Here is a 27,712-nt window from a genome sequence, read left to right as displayed (position 1 = left end):
ATTTGAATTACTCGATTTATATTTCTTCAGTACAAACAATCTGACGATATTTGAATTACTCGATTTATATTTCTTCATTACGAACAACCTGTATTTAATTATTATATTTTTATCACCCCATTTATTTATTTATTGGATTTAAATCAGGAGTGCCACAAGGGTCAATTTTAGGACCAAAATTATACATTATATATGTAATTGCCATGTCTAAACTTTTTAAAATAGCCCATAGATTAATTTTTGCTGATGATACTGCACTAGTTGTCTCTAATGAAAACCCTGAAATAGCTATTCAAAAATTACAAATAGACTTTAACGAGCTACTTAAATGGTCTCATGATGTAGGACTAATTATTAATGTCAAAAAAACTAAATGCATATATATAAGGTCACCGAGCTTGAAAATGTGGAACTTACCTAAAATAACTGCACATAATTTTGAATGTATACATAAAAAATGGATAATATTTGCTGCTTGAAAAAATTGATTTTACAAACGAATATACTTACCTTGGCATAATCGTAGACAATAACTTTAAATGGGACAAAAGTGTCACCAAAATTTGTAACCAGCTCCGATGTTTGGCGAGTAATTTTTATAAATTAAAATTGTATTGCCTCGATGCACTCTCAAACTTATATATCATTCTATGGTCGAATCAATACTGAGATATGGAGTTCGAACTTTGGGACACTCGAGTAATATTAATATTAAATACATTCAAAATTTACAAACTGCTATAATAAAAAAAATTGGTAAACCTAGCATTTACAAATAAAGAAACAACTTAAAATTACTGTATGGCTCTGAGAGCCTACTTCCAATTAAAGGGCTTCTCTGGTTTATTATAATTATGGATAATGCGGGAGAAAATGCGTGCAAAATGTCATTGGTGCATAGTCATAAAACAAGGTTTACTGAAAAAAAAGGCCTAAAAATTCCATTTATTAAATAATTATGGTAGCAGAACACTTGACTATTTGATACCTGTGATTTATAACAAATTTAACGAAAACTTTAACTTAAAAAATAATGAGGAACCCTGCCCTAAACTGACAAAAAAGTGGTTAGTAAATTTATTTATTTATTTTTATATAATATTTACAGTGTTCACATAATTATTTATATTTTTACATGATATATTTCAAGCTTATAACTATAATATGTTGTGTGTAAGGTAGGTTTGAGAAGGTGAAACTGTATGTGAGTAATATTGTATGTTTCGTGAACACCTCACTAGGAGAACCTGTGCTGAGGTGTTTACGTGGTTATGTATAGGTGTGATAAGTATTTATGTGTTGGAGAAGAGAGTTTTTATTTTTTACAAGTTTTTAATTATTGTTTTTTTTTTCGGTTTTTGTAAATTTTTTAATGGTTTTTGTAAATTGAATATTCATAATAAATATCTTAAAAAAATATATTAATATATATATTAACATATGTAAGTGCATATATTTGTATTGTAAGTGTGAGTATAGTTGGTTAAATCTCGAAAAACGTGTTTATTTACTATACACTTTTTATGGTTTAGTTATGTTTGGTCTGGAGTTATTATGTTTTGAAAAAATAAACATATCGTGCTTTTTGATCCAGGCTGTGATATGTTTTTTGTGAATGTTTTCGGATTTATTTGCAGTTAGTAGTTGCTTCAGAGTAACGGCCATACAATTAAACAGTTTAGTAGCGTAGTATTGAAAGTGTCTTTTTCCGTGTGTGGTGTGTGTTATCGGTATGTTTAGTGTTTTATTTGTTAAGGATCTGGTTTTTAAGGAGGTTTTTGGTTGAATTGGAATATGGAGTTTGTGTTGGAGGAGGTGTAGTAATGCAGATTTGGCATAAAGTTGTCTTATTGACAAGACATCTAATGTTTTGTAAATTTCGCTTGATTCTGTGTCGAATGGTACTTTTAGGATTATTTTAATTATCGCCTTTTGAATTGGGTCAATTGTCATTCTTGTAGCACTTCCCCAAGCTAATATTCCATATGTGGCAATGGATTGACAAAGTGCAAAATATATGGATCTGAGTATTGTTAGAGGGAAAATATTTTTGATGATCTTCATTAGGTACATGACTCGTTTTAGTATATTAGTGATAAAAGTAATGTAAAATGAACAAAACGTTTATCTATCCTAAATATTATATTTGGTATTAATATTTAAACTTAAGCTAATGTGTATTATGTTTTTATTTTATTTTTATTTATTTATTCGAGACACAAACAGGATATTTATAAAAACATTAATTATGGTTTACAAAATAAAAAAGTACAATTATAAATATCCCTAGACTAATGTGTCTGCAGCATCACATTTGCACATTCACATAAGCAAACATGTAAAACAATAACAGTATTTATTATACAAAACATAAAACTTAATTACAAAAATTGAAGCACATAATAAGTAGAAAAATTTAAAGAGTACATATTAAAAAAAAATTCTAAACCACTAAACAAGTTTTTTATTTATTTATTTTTCTTTTTTTTTTTTTAAGTACAGAAATCGTGGAGATATTTCTTGAAACACGTTATATTATTTGCAAAAATATCTATGACAGTGTGTATTTTAGCAAGATCATTGTATGATCGAGACATTCTAGACATAGGATTAAAATATCCAGTGTTATTGGCAAAAATTTCGGTCCAAAATATGTTCATATTTCTAGTATATTTGGGCCTGGCGTAAAAAGTGATTTGATTGACTAAGTTACTATTAACACGATTATTCACAATTTTGTAAAGTATTAAGAGGTCATTTATATTTCGTCTTTTAACTAAACTCTCTAATTTGAAATATGTAAGTCTTTGTTCATACCCATTTAGAAGATGGTAGACACCTGATCGATAAGACAAAATCCGTGTAAATTCTACCAGTCAATGTTATAACATTAACTAGTAGAACCTACAGACAAGCTGATTGTCACAGCTTTGTTGGACTACCCATATCTTATATTGTATTAAATGTAATTATATTCAATTTAATAAATAAATAAATAAAAAATAAAAATATTTCTTCAGTACAAACAATCTGACTTATATTTAAATTACTCGATTTATATTTATTCAGTACGAACAATCTGATTATATTTGAATTCCTCTATTTATATTGTTTCGTTACGAACAACCTGGCAATATTTGAATTCCTCGATTTACATTTCTTTGTTACTAAACACGACCGTATCCTTTTCTGAAATGTCTTTTCAAATTTTCGTTTCAGTATCGCTAATATTATTTTCAATAATTAAATATTACAATTTTAGGTTTTACACATTAGACTGATAAAATATTTATTAATTTGTGCATAAAATGTTTAAATTTGGTATAATGATGATGAATCGTGGTACCGAAATAGTTTGACTTGATTTTTCAAAGATTAGAAGAAGAGGTATATCAAATCATTTTATAACCTTATTCATCAAATCAAAGCCTTTCTTACGGCTGCGGCATTCGAGAAAGCTTTGTTTACCGGCATGCCGGCATTCCGGAATGCTATAAGCTTTAATCCATTTCAGCTTTCCATTATTCTCGGCAAATGATCGCTGTTAAATTGCTAATTCTACGTCATGCGCCAATAGTAATGACAGTTTATAGTTTGAGAGCTTTAAAAATGATATAGTTTGACGTTTAAATTCCTTCATAATCAGTACTAAAATTAAACGGATATTAGGCTTTATATGGGACAGGATATCAGAGCTTTGCATATTACGCGTTCGATCATAAAGAGGTTGTAAATCTAAATGTTCTTTCAATTAATCAGGCTTAAAATTAATCAGGGTCTAGATATCTTTTTAATAACGCGTGTCATTTAATCTGCTTATAATTTGGAGAACGAAATGACGCACTAACATAATAAATATTATTTTTTTACGCACAGCCGGGCTTTAGAGTGGATTTTAAAAACGGAATATACCTAGTGAAGTATCGAAAATTATACAAAAAAATTAAAACATGATATAACAGGAAACTGAATATAAAACAATAATAAGTAAGACATTAAACAGTAACATAAAATAATATAGAAACTAGAACAAAACTACATATAAGACAAATCACTAAAACTACTTTACCAACGCTGTTTTAATTTGTAGGATTCAAGTGCTGGTATAGATTAGACTTAATTATTTTCAATAAATATATCAATAGTACCCCCAAATTTGTTGCGCAGATCATGCATCTTATTGGTAAGTGAGTGTGTCTGATAGTTGGTTGTGTATGTATTGCAGAAACAACATAACTAAAATGTGACGGGAATTAAATTGGCTAACGGTGAAACGGATGCTTACCTTGCACACGATGATATTTATACATAAAGTAACAAATAACCTATTGCCAAAAGACTTTTAAAATATATTTTTTTATAACAACGACATTCACAAACATAATATAAGAAAATTATAAAGCTAATACACTAAATAGTTCAATGTACAAAGGAATACAATATTATAATTCGCTGACGGAAGCCATGAAGTCTGCACCAATTGATAGATTCAAGCTGGATTCTAGGAGCCGTGTTATGAGAAAGTTCGAAGCGAAAAATGTGTATATTCTTGGTATACCTTATATCGTAGGTAATAGGCATTAAAATCGCTTAACAAACGTAGTCAAGAAACGTTCGATTTCAAGCACAAAACTGGTTTTTATTTATTTTGTAAATAATTTTATAAGAAAGCAAAAAAGTTAATCAAATGAAACTTTCACTGATAATCTTAGCTATAATACTGATTATTTTTAAAGTTGTTTCCTTTATGCGTTCATACATTTCTATTTAAATAATATTTTTTTAACAGTTATATTTATATTTTTTATTGAGTAATTTATTTTTTTATTTGCTCAAGCGAAACGATAGGAAAACCTTCAATTTTTCTAAAGCATATTTTTTTGGTATTCATAATGTACACCAATTCGTTTTAAAGATTAATCAAAATATTGATTTTGCATTAAGCTTCGCCTTAATAAAAAGAAAATGCATCATATTAAAAAAATACACTTTAATTAATAACAAATTGAAAATTTGAAAACTTTGACGTACACATGTCTAAAATTAAATTAAATATAAAAATTTTGTGTAGGTTCAACTTTTATGTGAATACCCCACAAGAGTCCCAACTGCTCCAAATAGTGTGGAGTCAGTGAGACATTCTAAATTTTAGTATTTTGTGAATCTGAAGGTAATAGCTAAGTAGGAAATGGATATATTGAGGAGAAATGTTGAGAAGTACCTGGCTATTCAGATCTGGTCACCAAATACAGCTATAGCCATAAGCGATGTTTCAATTCTGAATGGTGGTCTTTCATCAGAGCGATACTGAAAGTGTGCAAATATACTAAACTTCCGATTTTATTGTCTGGGTTAAATCTTCCCCATAGGAAAAACTAAACCCTTCCACACACTTTTCCACAAATGATCATCTAGTCAATCAACATTATGCAAGTGCATTATATAAGCAAAATAAATACAAAACAATACAAGAACAACACGTCAACTCACCAGAGATCAAATGGGAAAATAATTCACCGACTCCAGATATCTTCATATCAGAGGGTTCGGCTCGGTAGAACTTCTAACAGGGCCTATAAATCCTACTGATCCCTCAACATAAAACTTTAAAAAATCTTTCGTTATCCTACATGTATTCAAAATAACCAACTTTTGCATCTTTATATATAATTTTTTTGATAGATCTCATACGCCTAAATTTTTAATGAGAGAGCTAGGTATAATGCCAGTAGCCGAAATAACGAATGGTAATATTTTTATAGTCTGAGAACGCCAAATTCTTTTTATTTCATTTCCTAAATCTGTATTTTTTTTATTTTTTCATTAGCAGATTTTTGAATATTACAGGAATATTATTATTATTTAACAGAAAAGACCGTTTTTATCAAAACATGCAATTACCTCAAATCAACCGAGTCGGTTGAACTATAAAAAATAACTGAAGGAAGTTAGGTAAGGGAAGAAGAGGGATTAGAGATAAAAGATGAGAAAAGTGAGGGTGGAGGAAGATTGGAAAGCACTTGGCTATGCGATTTAGACTTTTCAGTGGTTGTTTCAAAAGTTAGTTAATCAAAAGACAAAGTCAAAAGTTCTAATCAAATATAAATTTTCATAAGATTTTTTTTTTGAATCAAGGCTTATCATCCAAATGACAAATTCTCGTGCAAAAGTTTGAAATGTACCAGTCTAAAGATTCCAGCCAGTAGTGGAAAGAATCGGTCCAGTAAGAAATATAATAACTTTAACACATTAGCATCAATTTAAAAAATCGAAATATGCCTATAAGGACTATAAAGTGTGGAGATCTTACCTCATAACCTAAAACGCTAGTAACATTGAATGAGGATTTAGAATTTGTTTTTATCGACGTTTAGAACAATTTAGAAATATTAGTGTGTTTAATCCAACATAGGATAGGCTTTTATTCTAGTAATAAATTAACATAAAAATTATTACATCACTTGTAGAAATTAATATTTCAACCCTTAATGTAAACACAGCATTTGTTTTACGTTGAACTGCAAAGTTTGGGGGTTATTTGAGATTTAGGGGTTGTTTATGTAGGAAACAGATGCTCCAACCATTGTCTTCCTACCCTTATTAGAAACATCCCGACTGACGCTGAAAATATCATTCCATTGTATTTTAAATCTGAATAAATTTTCCGTCATTTTAGATATAATCGGGTTCAGGAATATTACATGAATTAACTGCAAATTGCCTCTGTTATTATAAATGTCATATTAATTCTACAAACCGAGGTAATAACTATTATTCAAATATTACCTGTTATGTTTTGTTTACGCGTCTTAAAAGCTTTTGAGGAGAAATATGGCCGTCCGGTTCAAAAATAAGTAAGTACCTACCCAAGTATATCTAGCAGACACTCATTATCGTTTTTTTTATTTACTCAGATTCGTTCTTAAGTTCAACAGCTCGGCTGTGGAACGAACTGCCGGCCTCTGTGTTTCCTCCCTCCTACAACATGGGACTCTTCAAGACCCATGTTCACTCCTTCCTCTCCACAAAAAGACCCTCCACACAGCATCCCCAAAGATGACATAGGCCCTGAGGGAAGTTATTTTCTTCAGGGCCTCCTGTGTGGAGTTAATATAAAAAAAAGAAGTAGCAACTAAATAAAGTCATTAAAAGGGATGAAAAAAACATATCTATAAACCTGTAATACATTTAACCTGTGCAGTGTTATTAGTAATTTATCTTCACTTTTCATGACTTTACATCATTTTTCAAATGTGTGTTATTTTGCCACGCGACACCTCAACACCGTGACAAAACAACACACCTTTGAAAAGAGATATAATATCATTAAAAGCAATTTAAAAATGCTAACATGTGAACCTCACTTAATGTGAAATATTTAACCTGTTTAATCTAGTTACTTATCATCACTTTTCATGACTTTATATCACTTTTCAAAACTTACCTAAAACCTAACCTATTTTACCTAACTAACTACGCCGTTTCCCCGCAGGGGTAGGCAGAGAACTCGGTCTTGGCACACACTTCTTGCCTCATTCACATTCATACATCATCCGATACATACTCTATTCTGACTATTGACATGGCCCGACTCAAGTATCTGATTCACTTGGTCGTGCCATGGCTTCCTCGGGCGGCCCCGACTTCTGTTACCATCAATAAGAGCTGGTATTTCAGTTGATTTTTAAGCTCGTTGCTCTTGTAGGAACCCTTACAATCTTATCCGATTGATAACATTTATGAATATACTGAAGTACTGAACCTGAGTTTGTAAATAAATCGCTTGGAATCCAAACATAAGAAATCTAAACTTCTTTCCTCCACTGTAGATTATATTTTAAAACGTATATTCTAAGCCGTATTATAAACGATTATTAATTAATTTAAATAATAAGTTTAAATGGGTAGTGCACGTTACCATTCACAAAAAAAAAATAACATACAACAATATGTGGAAAAAAGATCACAGTATGTTTTTCTAAAAACTCTTATATACATTTTTACGAGTTGGTACATTTAGGCTTTCAGATTTACGTGTGCCTACATACTTCGTTTCATGTTAATATATTTTATTGAATATGTTTTGCAACTGAAGCGGAATGAGAAATGAGTTTTTCCATAATACTAAGAAATTGAATACATTTTATATATTATTCTTAAATCCCAATACATTTTTTGATTTCGTAGTTATTAAAGACTATCAATTCTCCAGATATATTTGTCCCTCCACTCGTATTATATAATATTGTAATATATTATATCCTAACGTCTTGTTTGCGGAGTGAAAATTGAGATATTTATTTGCATTGCGTTCTGCGCTTAATTTATTGCTTCAGAAGATATATGTTTATCTTTATTGAACAACTTTCATGATATATTGCGTTTAAATGAAAATGTAAATGAACATACTTACCCAAAAGTACCACGTTCTTTAGCTATACGAATGTATTGAAATACAGAACATTCCACATTCTTACACACAAACATAAATACAAAATACACAAAAACATAAACACACTTCACCATAATCTACACATCTGTCCTGATGGTGGTACCTCTGTCCGAAACGTTCGCTAAATAAGGAAGAAGCGCAACACTGCATAATAACCCAAAATTGAATATATTTAATGAGCGAAGGAACTTTATAATGTTTACATAACTGTCCAAATGTATTTAATAAACTGGGAAACAGGGGCGAAAAATATTTTTTTATACTAATCTCTTACAATCCTATTTTTAGTAGGTAGACCACCAAAAAGTAACTCCAGCTATTTTCAGGTTCAAAATATCATATCTTTTTTCTTTTTTATTGTTATCAAGTTTAATGTGTAGAACTCCATTTTAATTTTATTTTTTTATAAATTCAATAATATTGTTAGTAGATTTATAAAAACAGTTTATTTTTAAACAAGTTCTGCTGTGTAATTATTATTACGCGTGACAGCTGTTTCGCCCTCTGAAGGCATCATCAAATAGTCAAAGACAACTGTCAAGAAACTTGTTTAAAAATAAACTGTTTTTATAAATCTAATAAAAATATTATTGAATATATAAAAAAAAAATTATATATCATATCGTTGTTTTTTTTAACTCGCCCCTTTTCTCCATTTGCGCAAAGATCTCATCTATAAAGCAAAAAAACTGCAGTGTGTGTTTTTTATGTGAATACCGCAGTACATTCCCAACTCCTCCCAACCGTCGGGAGCCAGTGAGACTATTATGGCATGCCCAATTGGGGTGTGTTATGAGGTTGAAGATAGTGGGAAAGGGAAAAATATGGTGAATGGGGAAGAGGAAAAGGCAGGTGGGGGAGTACCTAGCTATTCAGATTTGGTCATCAAACAAAGATAAAGCCATTTAAATTTAATTTTACGTTAAGTTTTCCAGCTTATACTCTGCAAATTGTCTCGTTTGTCGATGACAATGAATTATAACAACTTTTTGTGGCAATCACTTATACACACGCGGACAATACGCATTTCGCTGAAATCTGAAGACATTCCAGCAGTTAATATGCGAAATGAATGTCAGTCCTACATTATCGGCATTTGGCAAGGTTGTAGAGTTGTCGACTCGAGTTTTAGTAAAAATATAGTATATGATAAAAAAACTTTATTTTTTATGGGTTGATTTTTTCTATATTGTATTCCTGGAAGTATCTACTAGTAATCTATATAAAAATTCAATATCTTTATTTTTCAATACGTAAGGATACGAAAAAAAAACTATTCTAATAACTAATCTAATGCAATTCTTTATAATTCAACAGTATGTACTTAAACATGTTCGCACTTCAGAGCAGACCCGCGTTTAAATATTTACTTGGCTTAAGTTTACATATTCCTTGAGATTTGTAGCGTTTTTTTAAATCTGGCATACACTTTTTATTATTTGGTACTCTCAAAGGAAAATGTTAATATTTACATCATTTTACATTTTTAGCTTTCAACGTAAAAAAAATCTAGCGTGGGCAACATTCGAGAATTTTATGAAAAATTTATGTGTTTAAAAATAGCTTACAATATTTATTTAGTCCTAATGAGGTAAACACTAGTAGTTTATATGTGAAGGCTAAATTTATAGGTAAGGGCTGTATGTGTGGATCCCCACCGCAGCAGACGCGTTTTCAATTTTTGTGTGTTTACTCATTTTAAGTGGTTTTTTTTTATAAGAGATTGCTGAAAGTATTCAAAATACGCATTTTATATTTCGCTTCTTTTCTTATTTCGTGAAATGAGTCGCAGTTTGCAACTGTTAAAATGTTACCGAAAAAATTTGAAAAGATAAGTAAAGAAAAAAGAGCCAAGACCGGCCAATAAGAGTTAGGAAAAGCAAAGAAGGGGAAAGAAAGTGAAAGAAGGGCTAAATCTAATCAATCGAAGAGTCAAAAAGATCCAAACAGATCCAAGAAGAGACAAGAAGAGCTAAGAAGGGGAAAGAAGATTCAAGAAAAGCTAAAGCGAATCAATACGAGCCAAGAACAGTCAAAAAGAGCCAAACAGATCCAAAAAGAGACAAGAGAAGCCAAGAAGAATGAAGAAGAGCCACGAAGAGAATATAAGAGCCAAGAAGAGTCAATAAGAACCATAAAGAGCCAAATAATTGTTTTAAAAAATTAAAACCTTCTGTTGTTATTGTATTATGCAGTAAATCATGTAAAATATGTGTCATATAAAAGCCCATCAGGGCATTTAAATTGATAAATAGAAACAAGAAGAGACAAGATGAACCAGCAAGAATAATGAAGAGCCAAGAGGTGCGAATAGTTGCAAGAAGAGTCAAAACAAACCAATGCGATCTAGGAAGAGTTAAGAAGAGGCAAGAATGACAAGAAGGAAGAGAAAGAACCAAGAAAAACCAAGAAGATGAAAGATATAATGAAAATATAACGCTCAGTCAATTCCTTCATTCCTTGCCCATCCTAAACTTCAATATTGGCTAATTAGGTTGCCTGTATACCAGTCGATTAAACTCTAACCTCCTTCCAATCCTCAGAGCACGTATTCCAAATCCTAACAAAACAGTATCCCGTGGTGTACCGGTCGCACTGGGACAGGAGTGCTCTTGGCTAGGGTGGTACAATCCTATCGTATCGAATCGTATGAAGGCCAAAGTTATAGACAGTTAATCATATGAATGGGCTCCTTTTATAAAAGTATATAAAAAACGTCTTTTTTTAAAATAAAATCTGCTTCCGAATTCTTAGTTCCTTTTCACAGTGTTGCGAAAATAGCTGACTGCGTAAAAACTTAACTAAACATCCCAAATCGGGTAAATAAAAGTTCTGGCTTGTTTACAAAATTTAATATTCTGTACAAATGTCTTATAATTTACCCATCTCACTCAATTTTAGCGTCGCTACGCTAAACGATTCAGATTCGAATATTCAGATCCTGGGCAGAAAAGTCCCACGATGGACAGCGCTGCAAAAATTTGCCCTACTTTAGGGAACTTTACTTTTCTGCGCATGGTCTGGTTATTTCAATCGAAGCGGGCTTGGGTACCACAGCCCTGAGTATTGGATAACCAACACCTCTGCCATAGGTCACCCCAAGTGGTTCGCTACGTTTGTTGATTTAGCAGGAGTGCCCGGGTTCATTGGGTGAGGTGTGTTCAAGATGCGCCTGCCCACCAGATGCACGGCGTGCCAGATCAGGAGACCTCTCCAACAGGTCTCTCGACAAATCGCCGTACACCTTAGTGGAAAGGATATACACATTTATATGTATTGTCTCTCCTGGAGGCACTAGATTCCTATCCAATTCTAATACCTTTCACCTTCCCAGGATTTCCTTTTATTACTTTCCTTAAAAAAGATCCTCCACACAGCATCCCAAAAGATGACGTAGGCCTTGAGGGAAATTATTTTCACCATGGCGTCCTGTGTAAGGTTAATTTAAAAAAAATACTAAAAAAAGCTTTCTCGAACTCTCGTAGTATGATAATTTATGGTAAGCGGAGGTTTCCGTGGAGCGTTAGGAAGATTCGTTCAAATTCTAACCGAATATCCCTAGTTCCAGGGGCTAAGGCTCTCGACTAGCAAAACGGATCATTTTCAATTAGTTATTATTATAATTATTGTTTACGGCAGGTTCCAGAGTGAAGATACTCTCAGTATCACCCTCATAAAAGACCGCCATTGAGAATTGAAACGTTGCTTGAAATGTTGTACTTTGCCCTTCATATTTGACCCTTCTCTTCCCACCTCTTTCCGCTCCCTATTACCTTCTAACAGAAACGGTAGGTTTCTTAGCGATTACTTTATTCCTCTTACATTTTCTGGATATAAGAAACGAACGTGAACTTTGTAAGTTGTAAAAATGTATAAAAAACAATACATTTCAAAGATACTTATTAAGGAAAATAAAAGGACAAATTTTCTTAAAAAATATCATTTCTCTATGGTAGAGCTACCAACACTATTACATTCATGATTAAAGATCTGCCAAGGAAATGTTCTCTTGCTTCTATCGTTTGTTAGTTATCTCTTGACTTGTAGAAAAATCAATAGATGTCGCACATTAAAATAAAAATGAATATATTTATCCAAGACCCTCTCTAGATTGCATTTTTATTTTTAGATTACCGTAATGAATATAACCAAATAAATAAATATTATTTCTTGACTTGTAGAAAAGTCAATAGATGTCGCACATTAAAATAAAAATTGAAGTATTTATCTAAGACACTCTCTAGAATGTATTTAGTTCGGGTAGAATCTTGCAATCATACAAAAAGATTGCAGCAAGCAGTGGCATTATCGAATGTTTGAATATAATTAGGAGAAAAAAAAACATTCAGTAGGATAAGTTTAATGAAAATATTAAAAAAAACTTATTACGGATCAAAGTAAAAAAGGCAATAGAATACTTTAAAAAAACTTGCTTGATGGAATGTTTGATGTTTTTAGCAGTCAAAAGACTATTTTCTTTCGTCTAAAAGATTTCTTTAGTTTGGAGGTTCGTGAAGCCTATTTTATATGAAAGCACTAAGGAAAGTATGTGGTACGTGAAAGTTAATGGTTTTATTTGTTTATGGTTACCATATCTGAATAGTCAGATAATTTCCAACCTTCATCTTCTTCATGTCTTTTAATTTCCCAATCCTTTAACCGGATACCGTAGACTCACTGGGTCGGAGCAGTTGGGACTTTTGTGGAGTTCTGTAAACAAAAAATAACTTTTAATTTCTAAGCTGCAACCTTACTGTCTGTGTAGTACGCGCTCTATCTCAATTTAACTTACCTGATTTTGATTTGATTTCTAAGCTGCATCCTTAACAGTTGCAGGTATATTTTCCAACAAAAATACACTCCGCCACTCTTCTTTCGATGAAAACTTTTCAAATAATTTGAAAGGATTGAAGTGCTACAAATTTATATAACTTTTACTTCGGAGAACATCGTTTAACAGTAGTTCTTTTGATAAGTTCTGAACTAAAATATAACTCCATTTAAAAGTAGTTTCCAAATTGTATCTTTCCGCAATGGAACAAAGTTAAGAGGAAAAAAAGGTATTATGACCTTTGAAACAAACCAAAAACAAGAAGGAATTTTATTTTGAAAAGAGGAAAATTTTCATAGAGATCGTTACTTTTTATGAATTGAATGGTAGTTACTCCCAATACAGCCTTCGACGACCTCTAACGATGTTTCTGATTGACTACGAATTCTTAGGTCACCATTGTATCATAATATTGATTACTCTGATTTGACTGCATGTAGAAAGATTAAAAAGGCAGTATCCGAAACGGTCATCATCTTAAAACGGAAATGGAACGTACAAACAAACAAATACAAAACGGATGAGTTAAAACGTAACTTCGCTATGATCATTCGATTATATATTGTTGATCTATACAAAATATCAGGAAATTTATAACGCAAAATGGGAAGAAAGATGAAAATTGAATTATAGGAAGGCAGTGGGGTGTGATAAGTCAGTTAATCTTAGAGTTGCTAAAGGAAGCAAGCTGAAGGTGGTACTGAGCGCCCACTTTCCGATAAACTTCCTTATCTTTCTTTTTTTCCAAGAATTTTATAAAATATCGTCAAGATTTTAAAGGAAAATAGATTTTGGATTTACGACGTTTCATTTTATATCTTACTAACCCAGTTTCGTTCACGTTTTGTTCTGCCATCATGTAGAAGTTTTCAGATGCTCCACTCGAAGCAGTAAAATAAATTTTACAAAGAAGGAAACATTTTCATCTAAAATCAATCACATTGCACCACTGTCGTTATGGACGTGTGCTGTCTTCAGAAAGTTGTGAATTTTCATTCATTCGTCTTTTGATTTTTTTAATGTTATACTAACTAAAAGAAATGATGTTTCTTTTGTTTTTAAGATTGAGTGCGCAAAATTTCATCCATCTCGTAATGAAACTAACGATTTGTATAAAAATCAAACAAACGCCGACCGCCACAGACAACCTCCTTAATTTAAATAGCTGAAGTGAACCCGGCGTTGTTCGGGGTTATTAATGTTTTGGAATAAGGTTTTGGGGTTGTGAATCCTAATAAACCAGGTGTAGTTTCAAGGTGGAAGTAATAATATTTTCAACACTTGAAAAAGTAAATTTTGTAGGTATATTATTTACTTCATCATGCCTCTGTGATCCTCGGGCGTCCTGACTTCTTCTGCCATTCACTTCCACGTAATATAATCTCACAACACTCCTGTCTTCGTTCATCCGCTCTCTACGCCCAAACAATCTAAGCATCCCTTTTCTACTCTTATCCATTTCGCTTACATCAACCTTATACATACCTGCTATAAGTTTCGTGTCTTCGACTTCGACAGATTGGAGCCAGAATTATTGTAGTACTCTTCCATAATACAGAACAGTAGAGCGTCCCATAATGTTATGTACCTGCGCTAATGCAGGACATTCCATTTCATTTTAAGAACATGACCACTAATACTAAATTACCGATTGTTATTATTAAGATTGTATTTATTATTATTAATTAAGTCTGTTATAGTAAGTGGTACTTGAAGTGAAATGACACTAAACTGCGCCATATTAATGATATGTTATTAGTATTATTCCATATCATGGTAATGAGAATCGGACACCGAAAGTTTGCAAGTAAAACTTTCGTTTTACAATTTTAAGAAAAAAGTCTTTACTTAAAGTAAAAAAACGTATGGTAACATAATGTTAGAAAATAATATATTAATATTAATGTTATAATAAATATAAGGGGACTATGTAAAATGCGCTTGTACGCCCTCAGTAGCAAGAATCTACTGTCCAGATTGCAACATGTGTGACTTTGGATATTTAATATATGTTTGTTATTTATTTCCCATTTTTGAAAAACCATATTATTTAACCGATAAACGCTATATACACGTAAAATAAATTATTCAAATATTTGAAATAAAATATTATTTACAATAAATCACGTAATTTTAGGTGCCGAAACCACTAGCGTAGGTCCATTACGGTTGCCGTCTGGGCGGCGAATGACGATGCGATGGTTTGAAACGCTTTTATTCAAAACGATTGGAATGAACAGACGTAAGCGACTGCTGTGAAAATATTCAATAAAATACGACTCGTTTGAGATAGAGCAAAAATCTTTCGATGAATGCTATAGTTGTATTTAAAGATGCACTGTGAATTTTTGCATGCCTATAACATATTAAATAAAAGAACAAAATGTGTTTTTAATAATTTTCGGAGCTTACTTTGCGATTATTTTCTATCTAGGGAATTTTATATAATTCACGTTTCGGCATAATAAATGTATAAATATTATCTTCAAAAATACCTTTTTTTTGGGAACTTAAAAACTTAAAGAGCTTACGAGAAACTTGTTATAAATCAGTATAAATTGGGTATGCTGGGTCTTAAGAATCCCATTGTAAAAAGCATTAAGGGTTCGCTTCGGTAAGGTTAAAGAAGAAACTATATCATTTTTTTGTTTTAAAAGCTCGTACGTTTTATTCTTGTCGTCCGTACCTGTTTCTGACGTCCAGTTTATCAAAAACTTATGAAGATAAAACGCGCAAAGGTCTGGACGTGCTCGGACTTATCGTAAATTGTGTAATAAAAGTCGAATGCCATATATCAGTTTTAGATCATATTACGTATCGAGTTGGTATAAGTCAATAATATGAGATGCAATGACCGCACTACCGTAATATTCCATTCACCCTATCACAAAACTCATTTTAAATTCAAAACGTTTTGTGTTTTTTTTTCTATTTGGGCAATCAATAAAAATACTTATTTAATCTGTCGGTGCGTGAAGTTATATATTCTACCGTGAAATTATTAAAATTAAATTAACTAAAAATTTTGCTTTAAAATTTAAAAAATTGGAACTGATTTTGTGAATTCAGATAAGCGATTAAAACCCCTCCAGTGTTTTAGGGTCATATTTCACCGGGTGTCCATATTTTATAAGAGTAATATCTTTTTTATCATCCCGAAATACGAAATTTTTTTTTGACGTTAGAAAGAGAGAAAATATTTTTTTCCAGTTTGTCTCAAATCTGGAATCCATTAATAAAACAATGAAAATAGCCCAAATGAATGATCATATTTAGAATAATGAAAAAAATTTTTTTTTTTATTCATTCTCTATTTGGAATTTATATTTCTTTTGTTTAAATATTTAACAGATTTCACTATTTCTTAAGTTTACTGTCAGTGTTCATTCGAAACAAATTTCTGATAAAATCTAATGAAAAATTGACCATATTTGTTTCATTATTAAGGAGATTATCATGACGATACAAACAATTTTCGTTCTAATACAAACATATTCTAATTTTCATGACCACGTATTCCGGCATTATGATAATGTGTTCGTAATTTACTGAAAAGTTTATCCGGAAACCTGTTAATTTATTCGTAATGCCTGCAATCCCGTTTTACACCAAAATTACAAAAAATTAGAAGAGATTCTTTCTAAATTACCAATTGTCATTTTTCTCTGTGGCCTAATTTTAATTTAAATGACAAAAAAAAACTTTGTAAGAACCCCAATTCAATATAATAATCGACATGTTTCAAAATCAATGGTTAATTTTCATTGTTCTGTCGAAGAAACCATTCGCCTGTAACTTAAACTTTATTCATCAAAACAAACCAATATATAAAATTTCAGAAGCTTGCACCTACTTAGAGCCATCGTTAACTGGAAGTTACTTGTTTGTTTGTCATTTCCGTATTATTTGCTCTCATTTCCATACTTTGCGGTGCTTAAAGCTGCTGGAAGAACTAAGTCGTGCTTGCATTTTCATTATCATCACCGCCCGTTAGCATTATTCCGTCTAATCTCTTTTACCTGGGAATAAGGAAACTACGCTGCGATTTGCATTTTGATGAGAAGGTAATTGTCAGCTGACAAAGGTGATAAAAGTGTTTGCGGAGAAAACAACATGATTTAATATCAATTCGCTTTGTGGTTTGAAATTATAATTCATGAAAGGAAACACGTCGTAAGATCATGCGTTTTAAGTAAATGCTTGGAAAAACACACTCGTTTTGGCTTGATGTCTTACGATTTTTTTAAAGTTAATGTTAAGGCAAGACTTAGTCTTAGGTTCAATGCCTAGTTGCGATCACATCTTTATCTGATTTTCTGTTTCAAATTTTCGGTTGAGAATTGCCAATATTTTCTTCATCATCGTCATCATCACTTTTGGCTCTACAACCCCTGGTGGGTCTTGGCCTCCTCAAGAGTCTTCCTCCACTCATCTCGGTCCCGCACCAGCTCTCTCCAGTTTTGAAGCTCCAAGGCAGATAAATTTTTGAGGACGTTGTCGCTCCATCTTAACCTTGGCCTTCCCAGGCTCCTTCTGCCTATCGGTCTTGAGCTCAGCAGGGACTTTGGTTCTTGATGCTCGGTCATTCTCTCCACATGACCTAGCCACCAAAGTCTTCCCAGTTTTATGAATTTTGTGACGTTTAGCTCCTTAAAGAGAGTATAGAGCTCATTGTTATAACGTCTGCGCTAAAATCCATTTTCTAGAACCGGTCCGAAGATGCGCCTCAAAATTTTCCTTTCAAAAACATCCAGTGCTCGCTCATTCTTCTTAGTTAGAACCCACGTCTCGGCTGCGTACGTAAGCACTGGTCTAATTAGTGTTTTGTACACTAATACCTTGGTGGTTCTGGAAAGCAGTCTGGATTTTATTTGTTTTTGTAGGCGGAAATAGCAGTAATATTTTCAATATTTTCTTCAATGATTAAATATTCAATTTGAGGTTTTAACTCATTAAGTTATTTAAAAAATAAACATGTAGATTGTAGACTTGTAGAAAAGTCAATAGATGTCACACATTGAAATAAAAATGCATATATTTATCCAAGACACTTTCTGGATTGCGTTTAGTTCGGGAGGAACATTGGGATCATGCATAAATATAGCAGCCAATAAAAACACGCTTTAAGATAATGTTGGAAGGAAATACGGTCGGATTAGCTCAGTGGTAGAGCAGAGCCCCGGCAAGGCTAGGGCTCAATTCCTATCTAAATATAATAATATTTTTCTGTTTAAAATTTAAATGGTTAAATATTTTTAATTTATTTTATATTACAGAAACAAACAGTACATTGGTTACAGTAATAAAACGGTTTATAGATATTAAATATATCAAGGTACCTATGATATGTTTCCTCGTAACGTCTTATACGAGTATGTGGTATATACATTTATAAATTGTGTGTGTAGTGCATAAGTCTGTAAGTGTGAGTGTGTGTGTATGCGCATTGAACAGTTTATATTATTGACAAGATGCTCCTTTTAAATTTCGGCAGTGATTCAGAAAAAATATCGATGTTAGAGTTTAGACAAATATTATTACAGGTATGAAGAGTGTGGTTAAATAACGATTAATTAATTAAATAAATTTAGGAGAAGTCCTAATGTTCATGTTCGTTGTGACATTTCGTGTTACGTAGAGCCCAATTTTTTTGTGGTAGATTTATAACATTAATAAAAAAACTCTTTCTTTTATGTGAATACCACACAAGAGTCTCAACTGCTCCCATACGCCTAGTGCCAGTGAGACTATGGCATTCCCAATTGGGGTACGTTTTGAGGCTGCAATTAGTGGGGAAGGGGAAAGGGTGGGAAGGAAAAAGTTGTGAAAATAGCTGACTATTCATACCTGGTCATCAAACACCGCTAAAATATTTCAAGCAAAGTTTTAATTCTGAATGGTGGTCTTATACCAGGCGATACTAAGAGTATCTTACATTCTAGAACGTGCCGTAAATATACTATATAATATTGTGGTTGTGAAATAACAAAAAGTAATAAAATAAAATTGACTTGTGTACGGCGGGATTTATGATTGCCGTATAGTCCGTATAGTCGACAGCCTTGCCCATCTACTATGGAGGCTGTCAATTTAATAAAAATTATTCTCGTACCTACCCTTGACTTTATGAATAATATTTCAATTTGCTTTAATTATCAATGTGTACTCAATACCTTGTTATAGTTTATTCAGAACTTTAAAAAAGCATTTTTCTTTTTCAGATTTGCAGTATGGCACTATTAAACATCACACTCACCTAAAAAACACCAATCATAAACGTACAAATAATTAACATGTAAGGTCAAAATGATGACTTATTGTTTTTGAAACAACCGACACACCTGGAATAGAGTTGGTGAAACTGGTCCAGCATGAGTTGGCGCAAAGGTTCCACTGTGAGCAATGACACGAGCGCGGGAAGCAACGGATCGCGAGGGGGCCCGGTCACCAAGCAATACCCCTTCGCACTGGCCCTCAGGATACGAGTGGTGCAAGTAAGATTCAATTAATGACTTATTTTTATTTTATTTTAATTTTAATTTTCATATTATAGAAACAAACAGCATATACATGATTTACAGAGATGAAACAATATACAGGAATAAGATATTTCGTGTTGGATACCTATGATATGTTTGCTTGTAATGTCTGCTAAGTGGTATGTTTATTGCTTAATTACCAGGTGACGCGTGTAGTTTATAGGTGTGTGTGAGTGTTTGTGTGTGTGTGTGTCTGTATGTATGCGCATTGAATAGTTTAAATTATTGACATGATGCCACGTTTGAATTTGGGCAGTGAATCCGAAAAAATGTCAATTTTAGAGTTAATACAAATATTATTTAGAGTATGAATAATTTTTGTTGCCGTTTTTATTTGACTACCTTCGTGGTCGAGGAGTAAGGTCCTTAAATCCCTCGTGTCCATACGCAAGTAAATTTCATTTTAATAATTTTTTGCTACTTTTTAGTACTTCCCCACCTTCCTCTTGCCCATCTATTTCCCCTGTCCACTACTTTCATCCTCACAACATACCCCAATTGGGTATGCTATAGTTACACGGACGCCAGATGGTTGAGAGCAGTTGGAACTCTTGTGTGGTAAATAAAAATTCTTTTTAATTTACTAAGACGAATTCAGTAAGGAAAACTCTGCTTAAATTGTCTACAAAATTGCTATAAAGGATTGTAACAGTTTTTTTTCAGTGGAAAAGGTGATATTAACTTTGCTGTAATTAATTAGGTACATCACACTAAAAGTTTTCCCGCAGGGGTAGGCAGAGAGGACGGACCGCTAAACAACTCGATCTTGGCACACACTCCTTGCCTCATTCACATTCATACATCGTCTCATACATAATCTACTATTATTCTGACTCTTGATATGGTGCGTCACAAGTATCTGATTCACTTGATCGTGCCATGTCATCCTCGGGAGTCCCTGAATTCTGCGACCATTCGCATTTGCGTTGGATATTTTCCTTACATTACTTTCTTCCCTCATTCGCTCTTCATGCCCAAACCATCCAAGCGTCCCTTTTTTAATCCTACTCATTACACTTACGTCAGCCTTGCACTCTTTGCGGATCTCCACATTTCTCACACGATCATACATGGTTTTACCACACATACGCCTCATGGATCTCATTTCTACAGCATCCAGTCTACTTTCATATGTCACTATCTCACTATAAAGTGTGTTTTATATTAAGTTTGTCTACTTTAAGGAAGTTAAGTATTGAGCGCATCTTTTTTTATTTTGTATTTATTTAAGTCATAAAATATTTCAAAATAATACAAAAATTCGTATAGTACATGCAGACAACATTATACGAGTACAATTAAAAGCAAATATTTTTATATCAGAGATCAAATTTAAAAGGGAGTTCAATGAAGAGTGTACATCAATTTTGAAACAGACCAGACAGACAACACAGTTAATTGAAAAATATTGAAAGACAGAAGTTGGAAAGTTCCAAAGAAAGATTGTGTCACAAGTTTTAGGTTACTAGATAATGAGTTGTGTTGTAAAGAGTGTGTTCCAAATTTAGTCGGTGTATATCACCAAACATACTTATTTCGGTTGTCAGTGATGTGCGTTATTCCAGCGTGAAATTATTTACATTCGATGAATTCAAATTTGCTTTGAATTTAAATGTTATTTTCAAAAGGACCCACCTAACAGAACATTATTTCATATTTTATAATTAATTAATAATTGAATTTGAGATTTGTGTATTTCTTTTGATTCAATTTTCGATAGATTTCCGAATTTTTCAAGCACGCCGGGATTTGAACCCTGTACCTTCGACTTGCTAGTCGAAGTATAAGATTAGTTACACAAAATATTTTCAGTTTTTTGTTAAGTACGAAAGTACTGTTTTTAATTATTAAAGACAATATTTTCGATTCCTAAACGAAAATTTTAAACAGGAAAATCAAAAAAGATACCATTGCCTTGCCGGGGCAAGGGTCCTGGGTTCTAGTCCTAGATGTGACCGTAAATGTTTTTGATTTTTCTGTTTCAAAATTTGTTTTAGGAATAGGTAATATTGTCTTCAATAATTAAATATTACAATTTGAGGTTTTACCTCATCAAGTTATTCCAAAAACGAAATTACTGTGGAACATATTTGGGTGATTCCTTAGATAAATAGAATGAATTTGTGTGGGCATATCTTCATAATGTTATCAGAATCTTTAAAATAATAACTTTCTGAAGGCCAAAAATGATATACGAACAAAGAACTTCCCGAGTTGGGACTGGAGAAGGTTCAAGTAAACCAAGCATATAAAATGACGTCTTGAATAATTGAATCAATTTTGGGGTAGGTACTTTCCTGGAAGATTTTGTGAAATATTTTAATGTGTTCAATTTTCAAATAAATAAACCGAGGTAAAGTAGTCGCTCTGATTGGCGGATATTATCGCATAAAATTATTATTTGTGGAAAATTATGAACCGAGATTTTTTTTTATTATTAAAGCAATATCTCTACATAGTATAAAACAAATTCACTATCCGCGTCTGTATGTTTGTGCGCTTAATTCTACTAAACTATGCAAGGTAATTTGATAGGGTTTTCACTATCATTTGGATAATTTCTTCCGGATGATTTATATATATAACACATGGATATTATATTTTTTCTTCACTTCACTTCAGCTAGTTTTTTTTATAAAACTATGTTTGTTAATGTGAACCTCACTAATAATAATGTGAAACTCACCCCAAAAATCAGTATTGCTGTTTCATACTTTCATACGCAGCTTATTCTGAATAAAAGGATAAGCTGCGTTTATCTTGTTATTATGTAATGACAAAATGCGATTTTAATGAACACGTGTTCTGACATCGCCATAACACATTCGTATTTTACTGATAGTTTGTTAGGAAATCTATCAATGCATTTGTTAAAGGCCTGCAGTCCCGTTTTAAACAGGAATATGAATAACTTGAGGAGATTTTTAGTAAATTAACAATATTTTATATCAGTAAGTTTTCTCAGTGTAAAAAAAATATAATGTACTGTAAATAAAATGGACTGTATTGAAATATATTAAATTAACTTAAATTAGTTGATAAAAAAAATACGTATGTAAATATTTTTAGGCTTGTGTATAACGTGTATATTTGCTTTTATCCAGTATATGTGTGTATAGCGAGTATATTTGCGTATAACGAGTATATTTGTATTGCGTGAATATTTGTGTATAGTGTTTAATTTTTCTATTAGTTTAGTATAATTTTTTTTCATAAATTTCCCTTTTCGCTATTTAATCGATATCTTAATTTTGAAAATTTTCATATTATATATATATTCTTCATATTTTACTAGCCGAAGTACCTACCCATCGTAGTAGGATTTTATTCAGCTATATCCAGCGCTATACAAATCATACAAATATTATTATTATTTTTTGTAAAAGGTGGGAACAAGAGATACAGGTATTTTTTTCAAAATTTCACTTAAACAGTGATCTTCCTCTTGTTTTGAAGGTTAAGTGTGCAAATTTTCATTAATCTCGGAATAAAACTGTTGATATGTTTTAGAAAGAATCTACAGATCCGTTTTTTTATATTTATGCTTCAATCACGGGATAGTCTAAATTCTCGATAATTCAGTTCCGATTTTGAAAATACTTAAAAATATTTTTCTGTTAATAATATTTTATCCTTGGAAGATACCTAAAAAATGCGTGACCAAGTGTATTATATTATATTCACAAATGAATCCACTACTCGAGATTTAAAACTGCACTCGGAACGCGAGAATGGTTTCCCTTGAGTTGCGTGTACATATGAGTACTCAAATAGTTACGTTCAAAATACAAGACTGGTTTCAACATAAACAAGGGTAATTCTGCGTAAGAGTCCACGAGCTTAAATAATCTTTACGAGTGGAACAAGCAAATGGTTTTCCTCGGAATTTCGCAGCACGTGGTGTGAAACTGGAATTTAAACTCCAATCGGAACATAAAAACGGTTTCCTTCGAAATACGTCAGCAGATAAATCCGTAACTGGAATTTAAACAGATAATTCAGAAAACAAAACTGCTTTTAACTTAAGATTTAATCTTGCGTGCGTACTACATCCACAAGGGCGGATCCAGGATTTTTTTCTGGGAGGGGTACAAGGGAAGGAGGGCAAACATTTTTCTGATATTTGGGATACACAAACAACATATAACAATAATTTGCTATCAGAAACACACTTAATATAAAGGTTATTAATATGAAAATAGTAGAAAAAAATTTGCATAAAACGACAGTTTTCTTTTGTTTCCTGCTTAAGATATTCAGTACTTCGTTAACGTTCATGTCTGACGCAATGCCTTGATAGTTATGTGTTAAAGCCAGTCCATTTAAGCGATCTTCTGACATTCTGTTGCGAAGATATGTTTTTAGCCCTTAGAACACGGATAATATTTGCGTAAATATCTCAAAGCCAAATTGACAGGCATCTATAATGTCAAAGTTTTACTTGGGAATCTTCATGGACAATATTGAAATGCGTTCAAAACTTCTAATACTTAGCTCTATACACTGCACATTTGCAGTGCACCTGAAGGGAGTCATGATTTCCTGAACTGCTATTGTAGTTGGTCGTATCCTAAGGATTAATAGGCGAAAGGTGGAGAAAGATCGCTTGGCAATGCTAGCAGTCAAAGGAAACGTGAACAACAATTGACACAGAGTTTTAATATCTGGTAGCACCGTTGCTTTTTTGTAGGCATCTGCTAGAGACTTTTGCATAACACTTTCTCTCATCTCTTATCAAATTTTTAGCTCTCCCTTCAAAGCTGAAAAACAAGGAAGTATTTATATACTTCAGCACCTTGTAAAACGTCCTCATTTTCTTCGTCGCTGAAGTTATGGGACAGGAGCTTTTTCAAATGTGCGATTCTTTGAAGCGGAGCGTTAGGGAACACGAATGATTTTGTTAAACAAATAATCTATAAAAGGAATATATATTGTAAGTCGGTAATTTTCTACATTTGACTAGGTCCGAATATTTGACCTATTTCTTTGACGGTCAGTAAATCTGCGGATCGTGAATTTTGTACCAATTTCATTTGCGAAGGCCTCAGCCATAATGAAAACTTTTTTGAATGCGACCATGCTAGTTTCTCTTTGCCTCTGCATACTGGCTGTGATCATATCGACAAGCTAAATTGCAGAAATCATATTAATTTTAATGGCTTGTAAAGATCGGAACAAAGGTACAGTGATTCATAAAATACCAGCGAGGATTACCAAATTTTTACGAATTTTGTGATAACTTAATTTTCCCATAGTATGAACTGTGATTGAGGCTTTTTTACTCCATGGTAAATCAAAATGAATGTAATTACAGCGGGACCGGAGTTTAACTCCTTGTCTATTTTTAAGAGTCCAGGGGGGCGACCCCGGGACCCCCCTTCTTTCTAAATCCGCTGTTGACATCCAGCATATGAAAATGGTTCCCTCGGATTTTTGCAGAAAACATTCTGCAAATAGAATTTAATAACTGCATTTCATACATGAGAATGGTTTTTATTCAAAATGCATCTGCAGGTTGATTCATAACTGTAATTTTATCTTCACATCCTGAAAGCAAAACTGGTTTTAATTTAAGAGTGAATCCTTGTGCAAGTCCGAGCAAGTAATTAAAACTACCCTCAGAACGCGAAAAAGGTTTCCTCAGATTTCTTCATAAACGATGCATCACAACAAGATGAATCCACAACTGTAATTTCATCTGTTAGCAAGTTCCCAGTTTAATTAGCATTACACTCAGATTTAACACATTTAATTTATTGTTATTAAAATGGGATTTTGGATCGCCTTTGTCTCTAAACTGCTTTCTAGTATGTAGTTAACATTTATAGCGATTTATTTTTGGGATACTATTCCGTGTTGCTACCTCCTTCTTTAGCCAACGTTTCAGACATACAGCAATGTCCCACATGACATCTGCCCCGATGGTGGACACTGTAATGCTGTCAAAAATGTTGGCTAAATAAGGAGATAGAGCAATATGGCGTAAATAAATCACGATAAGAAATAAATGTTGGTTTTACCCGATCGACATTGGCCAGTTGGTAGAGTTCTCGATTCCAGTTCCTGGGTATTTTTTTTACATTACTGTAGTGTAAAATCTTAGAGCTAATGTTTTTTATCACCTAATCTTTGTATCTTTTTATTTGCTTGTAAGATTTTATTTATTCGCTGACGAGGGGAGGGGATAATTCAGTAGACGCCGAGGATCGTGCACATACTTTCAATGCCCTCGGGCGCCTTTTGTTCAGTTTGTTTTCTGGCTCCATGTTGATGTCATTTATTTATTCAAATAAGAAGAACAACGTAAACGTGACGCTGGAGAAGATGTCAACCCTTGTTAAAAATAAACCTTTTGATTTATAAATTAGATCACTTTGAGTTTGTCGTAAATAAGTTTACGATAAAAAAGAAACACGATAATTTAAAAGTTTTTAACGATTCTTTTGCAATACTTACATGATAATAAATAGTTTTTAAGCATCTTATTGCAACGGGTGTTCCGAAGTTTTGGAAAGGTATTTTTAGGTAAGAAGAAAATAATTAGTGAAACTAAATCTTTCTGGATGCTGTGTTGAGTCTCTTGAGGGAATAAAGGCGAGGAGGTTCTAGAAACGATAAGGGTATGAGGGTTGGGTTGGAACACAAATGAGTAGTGTGTCCAAGAGTAACAAATATTGACTTTTTAGAAAAAACCGCACAAGATTCTGCTCCCACAGAGGAGACACAGAGCCAAAGCGACTATGTCATCCCGTCTGAGAGTAGTTAGAGAGGGAAAGGAGGTGGTAAGTAGAAGTTGGAGAAGTTCCTGGCTATAAAGATCTAGTCACCAAAGAGGGCAAAGTCATTTCAAGCAACGGTTCAATTCTGAATGACGGTCTTATTCCAGAGCGATGCTGAGATTATATTATATTGTGATACACGAATTAATCAAATAAAATTAGCCTTCGTATGCCGGGATTCGAACCCGCGACCTACGGCTTGCTAGTCGAGAGACATACCTTTCGGACACGTAAAAGATTTATCGTTTTTTAAGTAAGGCTACAAGCCCTGATATCTATAGAACACCTTTCTATATTGCAGAAGTTTCAACAAAGCGCTGTGCTGTCGCTGTGAGAATGTATCTCAATCTAAACCATGCACCTCGTAAAACAGTCCACACCAATTCATTATTTTACCTTATTTTTTTATATTAACTCCACACAGGAGGCCCTGAAGAAAATAATTTCCCTCAGGGCCTATGTCATCTTTGGGGATGCTGTGTGGAGGGTATTTTTGTGAAGAGGAAGGAGTGAACATGGATCTTGAAGAGTCCCAAGTTGTAGGAGGGAGGAAACACCGAGGCCGGCAGTTCGTTCCACAGCCGAGCTGTTGAACCTAAGAACGAATCATAGAAGCGACCCGTTCTCATGTGACAAATGTCAACCGTGTACAAATGTTGGGCGCGCGTTTGGCGTGTATCCCAACTACGCACCGGTGCCGAAGGGATCAATGACGCTAGTTCCTCAGAGCATCTTCCATTGTAATACCGATAGAACAAGGACAGCATACCTACCTGACGCCTGTGCTCTAAAGATTGCAGTCCGTCTATTAAGACTGGGGAATCTATCAAACGGACCGCCCGTTTCTGCACAGAGTCAAGGGTTTTTTTCAGGTATTTTGGGGCTCCGGACCAGAGATGGCTGCCGAATTCGACAGTAGGGCGCACTTGCGATTTGTACAGGGTCAGCAGTTGTGTACTATTAAAGTATCTGCGGGCCCTGTATAGTACGCCCAGCTTCTGATAAAATCTTCGCTATTTATGTTCTGAGAGTATAAAATTTAATAGTAGCATCTTAAGTACATATGTTATGTAACTAATGTAATCAATTTTGGAGGCTGGTAAGGTACCGC

The 27,712-nt window shown here is 33.0% G+C and overlaps 1 protein-coding gene across 1 annotated transcript in view; it reads left to right on the top strand.

The window, feature by feature from the left end:
* The window catches only part of LOC149415241 (uncharacterized), a 238,352-nt gene that overhangs the window by 144,740 nt on the left and 65,900 nt on the right, over window positions 1-27,712 (top strand). Inside the window, exon 2 of the mRNA XM_089642334.1 lies at window positions 19,505-19,777. Within this exon, the coding sequence (XP_089498460.1) occupies window positions 19,655-19,777 (123 nt within the window). The 5' untranslated portion in view covers window positions 19,505-19,654. The remainder of the gene's footprint in view (window positions 1-19,504; window positions 19,778-27,712) is intronic.

Source organism: Hesperophylax consimilis, chromosome 18, assembly GCF_061612785.1.
Source record: "Hesperophylax consimilis isolate HC1 chromosome 18, BYU_Hcon_1.0, whole genome shotgun sequence".
NCBI classification, from domain to species: Eukaryota; Metazoa; Arthropoda; class Insecta; order Trichoptera; family Limnephilidae; genus Hesperophylax; species Hesperophylax consimilis.
This window is presented reverse-complemented; position numbering and strand designations above follow the sequence as displayed.